General features: G+C 39.5%; 4 protein-coding genes across 4 annotated transcripts; all 4 read left to right on the top strand.

The window, feature by feature from the left end:
* Positions 1 to 1,045: 1,045 nt before the first annotated feature.
* On the top strand, positions 1,046 to 3,232 carry TM35_000101510 (uncharacterized protein; the record flags this gene model as incomplete). The annotated part of the gene is made up of 1 exon (XM_029024642.1): positions 1,046 to 3,232. One exon carries the CDS (start codon positions 1,046 to 1,048, stop codon positions 3,230 to 3,232), a length of 2,187 nt encoding a protein of 728 aa, XP_028883949.1.
* Positions 3,233 to 3,716: 484 nt separating this feature from the next.
* TM35_000101520 (uncharacterized protein) lies at positions 3,717 to 7,469 on the top strand (the record flags this gene model as incomplete). Its single annotated transcript, XM_029024643.1, has 1 exon — positions 3,717 to 7,469. The coding sequence occupies one exon, from the start codon at positions 3,717 to 3,719 to the stop codon at positions 7,467 to 7,469; it is 3,753 nt and encodes a 1,250-aa protein (XP_028883950.1).
* Positions 7,470 to 8,182: 713 nt separating this feature from the next.
* On the top strand, positions 8,183 to 8,650 carry TM35_000101530 (uncharacterized protein; the record flags this gene model as incomplete). The annotated part of the gene is made up of 1 exon (XM_029024644.1): positions 8,183 to 8,650. One exon carries the CDS (start codon positions 8,183 to 8,185, stop codon positions 8,648 to 8,650), a length of 468 nt encoding a protein of 155 aa, XP_028883951.1.
* Positions 8,651 to 9,014: 364 nt separating this feature from the next.
* On the top strand, positions 9,015 to 9,893 carry TM35_000101540 (putative GPI-anchored surface protein; the record flags this gene model as incomplete). The annotated part of the gene is made up of 1 exon (XM_029024645.1): positions 9,015 to 9,893. One exon carries the CDS (start codon positions 9,015 to 9,017, stop codon positions 9,891 to 9,893), a length of 879 nt encoding a protein of 292 aa, XP_028883952.1.
* Between the last annotated feature and the right edge of the window lie 37 nt (positions 9,894 to 9,930).

Below are 9,930 nucleotides of genomic sequence, written 5' to 3' on the forward strand. Positions count from 1 at the left end.
TTTTTTTTTTTTTTTGCTTTCTTGATGAGCTGAGGCCCTTTCAGATTTATAGTGTTAATGTTGTTATTCTCTTTATTTCTTTTCTTGTTCTGTTCATTTCTGAGTGTACTGTTTATTATTATTATTAATGTTGTTATCATTGTTATTATTGGATAGCTGAAGAAGAATAACAGCAACAACAATACGAACCTGAAAGGGGAATGATTGAATGAGACATCATCGCAATTAGAGTAGTAGGCACCTGTAGTATATAATATATATATATATATATACAGAGAGCCTAAGAAAGACTAAGGAATAAAGTGTGGGGAATTGCGATAAGTCCATACTCTGTGATAATGAATACCATTAAATATGGTTATTTTATGATTGCATGTACAATGATTCTTTTTTGTTTGTTTGTTTGTTTATTTGTACTTACTGATGTTTTTCTTTTTCATTTTACAGCTGTAGGATTAAAAGAAAAAAAAAAGAATAAAAAGAGAGAACATGGAGAGAGAGTGAATTGTAGTTCTATTTATTTAGACTCTCGCCTTATTCCGTTGTTTTTTTTCTTTTCTTTTTCTTTCTTTTTATCCTGGTATGTCTTTTTTTTTGTTTGTTTTTTTTCTATTTTCAGTAATATATATGTATATACACGTATATATATATATATATATATATATAGTGGTGATATGATTATATAAAAGTATTCATGTTCTTATTTAGTTATCCAATTAATACATTCTGCCCTTTATATATATAAAGGTTTACTCTCTTGCTGAATATATATATATATATATATGTGGGAGTGAGTGTTTTTCTTTTTTTTTGCTGTTGTTTCTCTTCGTAGTGAAATTACTCTCTTGTTTTTATTGTATTTTCTTTCTTTCTAATCTCTCTTTCTCTCTCTCTCTCTCTCTTCTATTAGGGCTCTGTACGCGGCAACCATATCACATATACACCCAGTCCCTTCTTTTTTTTTCTCTCTCTCTCTCTCTCTCTCTCTCTCTCTATTCCCTTGGTTTGACCGCGGCGGGTAAACAAAATAAAATAATAAAAATAAATGAGTTTAAAGCCGTTTAGTCTTCGCCATTCACAGTCATCCCAACAACAACAACGACAACAAAATCGTTCACTATGGACGGCAAGAGGTCTACGCAGATCTCTTCTTATATTTGGGAATAGACCCTTCATTTCATTCAGTTTAGCGTTATTGGTGTTACTGGTGCCTATACTACTATGGCATCGATTGCTTTTCCCATACGATGAGGAGGATGAGGAAGTTACCATAATTTATAAACCTGAAAACATACGAAATAGTATTGAAACTCCAAAGGAGAATTTTACATTTACACTTTTGTATGGTGCTATGAAAAATAATCTTCATTACAGTAAACAACCTCGTTATTACTATCCGAATGATAATAATCATAATCATAATAACTATCAGGGTGTAATGGTGGATGATATATTAGATGCTGTAGGGGAAAGACTGGAAATAAGTGGACATCGCATTGAACATGAAGTTTGTTTTGCTGGAAATCAAACACATCTCTCTCTTCGTGGATTTACAGAAGAAGAAGACGAGGAAGAAGAAGAAAAAGAAAAGATTCTCACGGAATCTGTTTTTCTAGTTCGTGGTGGATGTGATATCAGTACGTTAATGCGGGATATGGCACAATTCTTTGCCTGGCAAGAAGATGTGTCATATAATAATAATAATAATAATAATAATAAGCCTCTTCATGTACGTACTGTACAAGGGGATGTGTTGAGCCTTTCACGATTAACAAAACTAATTGTAGATGTTGGTAATAGAGATTGTGATCAGAGGAATCAAACACAACACGATCTACATCATATCCTTCATTGGATTCGGGTGGCAACAGGTCTTTTTCAACTTCAACCATGGTGGAATGAAAGAGATATCGTTAATACTACTAATATTAATATTAATACTACTACTGGTGGTATTCTTTCTAATGATGAAACTGCAGTACGTTATGTGATGATAGACTTAAGAATAAGTAATGCAGAGAACTCAGCCTTAAATAAAGATGGTTCCATATCCCCATCATTACATGTGTTAAAACCTCTACGTTCCCTGCAGGAATTTAGTTGTGCAAAGTACATACTATTAGCTGATCGACGTCCTTCACGTTGGTTTCATTCAAAAATAGTGGCAAATCGTTTTCGTCTACGATGGATTCACTACATGCACTATAGTAATTTACAAAAACAAAAGAAACATTATAATGATAGAAATTCTAATAGTATTACTGCTATTGTGAATACTGCTTTAGCCATGTGGGGAAAAGGTCCACTCTCTCCAATACTATGGCGTTTGATACTCGCTGCTGTAACAGATGAAATGATTAACGGGACAAGTGATAGTCCTTATTACTATTACTATCATCATAATAATAATGGTATGAGTAGGAGTATTAATGGAAAAGATAGGGGTAATCATTCTGAGAAGAATGCGGTAGCAACTGCACTTGCTGGTATGTTAAGAGAAGCTTCAATTTTAAATGAGTTGAGTCCACTCACTATTACAGTAATAGCTTCTCAAGAGATAGATGGTGAACCAGAAGAAGAAGAAAGAATGATGTCATTCTTATATGATGAATTTGGTTACGTGAGTCGAGTTCAACTCATCTACCTACCTGGTACTAACATTAGCAGTAGGAACAATACAGTTAATACTACTGAAGAGGTAAATAAAAAATATAGTGTTGTATTCGTTCAGGATTACTTGGAATTACTACGTTTATTAGTATTAACAGATGTGTTAATTGTACCTCATGGGGTCGCATTAGCTTCTACAGTGGTGATGCAACCAGGAAGTGTTGTGATTGAATTGTTTCCCTATGAGTGTCGATCCGCTACATATGCTGGATTAGCAACTGCTATGCAAATCACATACACTAGCTATGAAGGAAGTCCTTATAAAAGTACAATGGATAATAATAATAGAGTACAGTCAACAGGTTTTGGTATCTGTTTTGCCCGATATAATAACAAGCCGACTCCAACAGTATTACCTTCTTCTGTTGATAATACTTTTACTAGTACGGGAGGTGGTAATAAAATACATTTACGTTACTCACGTCTATCCTTGTGTGACCACGTATATGGTGTGGTTATCGTTACTAAAATGCGCTTATATCACTTGGTAAAAAATGCATTGTCATCTCTGTGGTTACGGAACAGCCGCTTCTTTGGTGTTATGTCATTTGATCGTCGATGAGAGTGGTAAAACAAAAACAACAATAACAAAACAGAAAGCGAGTAACAAGAAGTGTAAAAGGAAAAGAGAAGTGAATATGCTGCGCTATCGACGCCTCAATTTATTTATTTTGTGGCAAGGGAATCATGTGATTTCTGTTTTCTTATCTTTTTTTTTTTTCTTTCTCTTTCCTTCTTTTTTCCCTTTTTGCTTACTTCCTCTCAAGACATTTGTGCTGTCTCCTATATCACCTTCACTTCTCTCTCCCTATATATATATATTGTTATGGGTGTAATTTCTGAATTCTGCTATTCATTTGCAGTCTCTTAACCCTAGCCTTATCCCTTTCATTTTCTATTTTGGTGATGGGAGTGGGTGAACTCAACGAGGAGTACAGGTGTGTCTCTCTTCTATTTTCTAATCTCTCTCTCTCTCTCTCTCTATCCTATTTTACTTCCTAATATTTATTTTATTATTATTGTTATTATTGTTTGTTAGTCTGGAGATGAGTGGCACACCCTCTCGGAAGCGGCCGTTGCAGCCCCTGCCGCCCATTACCCACACAAAGTACTTTGGAAAGCAGTCGGCCAGCGAGGAAAGAGTGGAGGGGAAGGCGGGGAAGCGAGTCCCACTTGTCTCCCTCCCCCACCTTTACCAACGGGCCCACAGCAAGAACAAGAACAAAGGTCATGAGAACACGGAGGAAAACAACACAAGCCCTCCCCCCCAACATCGACGTCTTCACTACGACGAGGAAGAAGAAAAGGAAGAAGAGGAGGCGAGTCACCGCTGGGCGTGTGTACACCCGCTGGGGTGGGCGGCCGGCCATCGGGCGGAGCAGGCGGCGGCGGCGGGTCTCGTGCTGCTCGCCCGGTCGCTCTTCCACGCGGCGGTCCTCCGCCCCCCCGCGGCCCTCCCCGCCGCCGACGGCCCCACGCAACTCCGCCGCCTCGCCGTCCGCGCCGCGGTGGCCGGCCGCCTCCTCGAGGCCATCGCCGACGCCCTCCCGCGGCACCGCAACACCCTCGCGCCCTGCATCGCCCTCCTCCTGCGGGAGGTGTACGTGCCAGACACACCAGAGATGCGGGCAGCACTCGGTGGCACCGTGCAGTACCCGCAGCTCCTACAGGATCTCCCGCAGCTGCCAGAATGGGGAGAGGGCAATAGTAATAGTAATAATTATAATTATGCCATCACCACAAGCAACAATACTACAACACCAATGATGGCAGCAGATTTGGTGGCGGCGGTTGAGGCAGGCACAGTGGATGCAGCAACTATTCCAACATTGCTTCTCTCCCGCTACGCACGTAAAACGTACTTCCTCGCCCATCATGAATTGACTCAGGTCGTTATTACACTCGCACATGCGAATGCTGCACGGCAGCAACATTTTAAACGTCTCCCACGCATCTTTGCTCTACTTAACGCAAACTGGATTAAATCCTTTCTTCGCATTACCCTTAAGGCTTGGCATGATGTCTGTCACAATCGTCGACAGCGCGAACAGAAATATCGAGCAAGGTGGGCAAGACGGTTTGCAGCGGAACGAATTCGCGTTGCGGTACGTCTCTGGCGTGTTTTTGCTAATATGCGACTGCAGAGTGCGGCAGCACTTGATACCGTACGAGCCCGTATTGCAGCACTACAACTTAGTGCAAAAAGTCTTGAATCTGAGATTGTAGAGCTTACCAGTAAAAGTGCGGAGTTAAGTGAGGAGTTAGTGGCGACAAACAACCATCGTGTAGAGGTAGAAGGACGTATTGCGGAAAGGGAACAAGAGTATGAACGGAGGATTGCGCAGGTACGTGAAATAGATCGTGTGGGTACGAGATTACTTGATTCATTATTACTACGTACACCTTTTCCTACATTAGATGGACATAACCGCCAAAATCCTCATCATTATCATCGTGAAAAGCAACAACATGAATGGTTGGAGACGCCATCACCTCTAGAGTTACTTGTGTTGTGGGCAAATACAACATTACTGGAAAGTCCACTTGGATCCCTCTTTTTAGCTACCACAGATGAAGATTTTGTAGAAAACATTGACCATGTTAAGCTTGATTTAAAGCAAAAGGAACAAAATGGACAGAAAATGCGTATGCGATTACGTGACACTCCAGAGGAGGATCTTCCTTTCTCAGCACTTTTAGCAGAGGCGTCAACAGTTTTACTGCCGCTTCATCGCCTTCTTGCCCTTATGCGGGCGATGGATCCTGAAGGTGGCCCACCATTAGCTAAACTCAAAGAAGTATGTATTGCTGATATGCGTATACGATCATTACGAGCGAAGTTTGAAGATGATTCTGTAATGCCGGAAGAGACAAATACTAACACTGCCATAGTAGTACAACTTGAGGCTACTGTAGGTCAGACACTTGTAGAGGCATATAAGGCGGTTACAGGTACGGTGTGTATTGTAACAGCGGAACAACTTATGACCCGTAAACGTGGTGTTCAACTTGTTTTTCTCGCTGGTCTTATGCGATATTTCGCGAACTGGTTAGAGTGTAAAGTAAAGCGACAGCGTGCTACAGATGATACACATCCGATTCCAATTGCATCGTCAGCTCCTACGGCGGAGGATCAACATCTTGGTAAGCGTAATAGACGGTGTTCCGGGTGGTATCATCCTCCTGAGAGTCATTTACGTTGGCCATTAATGGTAGAAAATCAACAACGATGGATTGCCGCCTCATTAAGTGCATTACATCATGCTGTACATATTGCTGTTGAACCACAAACTGTTTTCTCTACAGAGGTACAGGAAGATACACCAAAGTTTATGGAAAATATCACAATATTGCGTTTGTCAGATATTTTACCACAAGAGGCATTTAGTTCTGGTAGTATTTATTTACGTATCGCACGTACGGTAGAAAATGCATTTCCAAAATTACGTTCACTCTTCATGCAGTATGCAGTGTACGGAAGTGGAAGTGGTAATAATAAGCAGAACAACGATAAAGCTGCTAGCATGAGTAGTGCTGGTGGTGTTGGACCAATGTATATTACAGCATTAGACTTTTGGAGGCTTCTACGTGATTGTCGTGTGGCTGGTGGAAAGGGAAAACTACATCGTGTGGCTGTTCGACGTATTCTTGCACGAGTATGGGAGGAAGCTATGCCTTCTGTGGCTTCTCGTCGTGGTAGTATTCAACGTTCAATGGAGTTAACGAGTTCCGTATTGAGACCATCACTACGACCACGAATTACAGGACGAGAAACAACAGAAATAGATCTCAAAGACACTCATTATAAAATACGTCTTGGACCGGCAGAGTTTATGGAAGCCCTCCTACGTTGTGCACATGCGTGGGATAATATACAACAACAAGTAAGGCGGGAGCAAGAACAACAAAAAAAACAACAACAAGAAGAAGAGGAGAAAGAAAAAGAAGAAGAAGACGAGTCAGATAATCCGTTAAAAGGTGGGAAAGACACAGATAATGCAGGAAAAGAAAAGGAGACATCAACGACAGGAACAACAACAACAACAGTAGTACCATCCGTGAATGTGAGTAGTGATAGTCATTCGCGAAATGATCCAATCCGCTATGAACCCTTTGACTCCACGTGGACACTTCGGCCAGTGGCGGTGCGTGAGTTTCTTTATGAGTGGATCATCACGCATGGATTTCGCGGCCCAACATTAGATCCATTCCGTCGGGCTGCACGTCATGTGCAGGTGCGTACATGTCTCACAACTCACCTTAGTGCCCTTTACGTTCTCTTTACATATTATGCAAAACCAAGAGAGGCGTATGGGATGCGTTCCGCTGCCCCTGATACAGATGTTGCCAGGCGTCGTTCCTTTGGTATGGATCGTCGTCTTTCTCAATCACGTAGTCGTGTCAGTAGTGTTTTTATTAATGAAGAGTTTGAAGGAAGTCAGAGTGGATATCCTAGTGGTGCTGGTGCTAGTACTAGTAATAGCAGCGTTTTTAATAACAGTGGAACGATGGATGTTGGAATAGCGCGGGTGTTGGCACTCAGTGGATTGCAGCATATGGCAGCGGAATTTGAATGGTGTCGAATTCGTCGAGTAACTCCACGTCTTTTGGCGGATTTCTTCTCTCTTGTGTCGGCAGATCATGTACGTGAGCCTCATGTTTTATTCTTTCCTGAATGGCTCGATCTTCTTTGTGTGTTGGCGCAATATTATGATCCCAACCCTATACGTCCATTGTATGATAAACTCCCAGGGTTTTTAGAGGAGTATGTGCTGAAGTACTACACACGTGATGATTGACACACCCACACACACACAGACATATATATATATATATATATATATATATATGTTTACATGGTATAGCCTGTACAGAAAAATGGAGGTGGGAGAAAAATGGAATGAAAAGGCATGTGGAAATTTGCAAAAGGGATGGAAAAAGAATGGAACCCCCCCCCCCAAAAAAAAAAAAAAAAAAAAAAAAGAGAGAAAAAAAAATAAAATAAAATGACGTATATTAATAGGTCCTATGTTACATACGTTCAAATGTACAGCATTATCTGTTTTTTTTTTTTTTTTTTTTTGCATTGATCAAAAAAGGGAGAAATTGGAATTGAGTAGTGGTAGTGATTGGTGGTGTGTTTTTGTCTCTTATTGACTCAATTACACACACAAACACAAACTCACACACTATCTATGTTTCATATTTATCCTTTTTGTTTTTTCTGTTGTTGTTATTATTATTATTATTTTTTTTTTTTTGTGATCTCTCCATGTTGCTCGGTGTTGCCGTGAACCTCACAGAATCCAGCGTCAGAGTGAACCAAACAGAGAAGAATAAATGATGAACTTTTTTTTTTGCATATTTTTTTTTTATTTGTATCATGTATGAAAGCGATTCTTTTCTTCTTTTCCTTTTCTTTTTTTTTTCATTTGATTAACTTATTCTTTTACCATTTTGGTTTTTTAGAGGTCCCGCAAGTGTTTGCAGACATATACATATATATTTATATATGGATTGTGTTGATACCCACAGAATACCATCTGTCTTGGCTGCTGGTGGTGCTGTACTGCATGCCCTTGTGCGTGTGGAGCTTACAAATGGCATTCTGTTGACTGGCCGTATTGTTGAGTTTGATCCTGAAACTATGAATATGAAGTTGGATGCTATTTCAGATACAGCAGTGCGGCGATTACATCATCAAACTCCACCTTCTTCTTCTTCACATGGTAGTAGCAACAGCGGCAGTAATAATAATAATAATAATAATAGTAATAGTGGTGGTATGAAGAATACGGGTAAAAAGAATCATACAGTGGAGTTGGAGAGTGATCCAGTGGCGCTTCGGTGTATTAGTAGTATTGTGGTCCGTGGCTGTCATGTGCGTTATTTGGATTTTGTGAATGAAGAAGCCAGCGGAGGACGTGGACTGCAGGAATTAATTGCGGCCGTGCGAGAAGTACGACCAGCATTAGCGTAAAGGAGAGAAAACGTATTGTTATTATTATTATGATTCTTAATCATTTTCTGCGGATATGTTGATGTTGATGTTGGGGTGTATTTCACACAGATTTAAGACGTGTTACTTTTGTTCTTCTTAGTATATATATATATATATATATACTAAGAGTTGGAACTCTGAATCACTATAAGAGAAGAAAAGAAAAAAGTTTGGGATTTAATATTTTTCTTTTTCTTTCTGTATTTTTCTTTTTCTTTCTGTATTTTTCTTTTTTATTGTATTCTTCCTAAACCATTAGTTTTAGTACACAGTATTTCAAGTTTTTTTTTTTTATTTGTATCGTTAAATATTTATATATATATATATATATATATATATATATATGCCCTTAGACGTTGTGGACGCTATTGTTGTTCTTGGTGGTGGTTCACAACGTAATGAAGACCCTGCCAGTCTTCCATGGTTTGTGTTGGAACGCTTAGATGCCGCATATGAACGTTATCATACAATATGTGCAGAACAACTATTAAAAGGAAAAGGAAAAAGACCAAAACTTGTGCTTCTCAGTGCGGGAACTACACATAAACCAAATTACATTAATCATGTTGGTTGGCCTATTGGTGAAAGTACTAGTGGAGCTCTTTATCTCTTACAAAAGTGTAAAGAAAGAGTAGATGCGATGACGACGATGAAGAAAGGTAAGGTCGCTGATGAAAAAGAAATGGCTTCATGGCTTACACCTCATGATATTATTCGAGAAACAAGTAGTCTTGATACAATTGGAAATGCTTATTTTTTGCGAACTGTACATGCAGATCCGGCTGGTTGGCGTCATTTACATGTAATCACTTCAGACTTTCACTTACCCCGTACTCGGGCTGTGTTTGAGTTTATATTTGCCTGTGATAAGGCTGTGTATAATATTACCTACGAGGGTATCCCATCTGCACAGAGAAATAAGGAACAACAGATAGCCATACAGGGACGTTCTTGTAAAGAAAGGAATGGATTACAAGCATTTTACGCGCTTGTGCATGATGTGTTTGGAGTCTCTTGTTCATTTTCTTCTTTTAATGATAATAATAATAATAATAATGATAATGAGATGGCAATGTATACACGTAATGCTGGTGTAACACTTCAGTCTGTGCACGAGTGGCTCTTTACGCAACATCTCGCGTATTGTACCCACGAGGCGATGGTCGTTTCTTCATCCACAACAGACATATTAATGGATGCAGAAACACTACAGACATATTGAATCTTTTTTATTTATTTATTTATTTATTTGTTTGATT

The sequence above is a fragment of the Trypanosoma theileri genome (assembly GCF_002087225.1).
Source record: "Trypanosoma theileri isolate Edinburgh chromosome Unknown TM35_Tth_10_V1, whole genome shotgun sequence".
In the NCBI taxonomy this organism is placed as follows: Eukaryota; Euglenozoa; class Kinetoplastea; order Trypanosomatida; family Trypanosomatidae; genus Trypanosoma; species Trypanosoma theileri.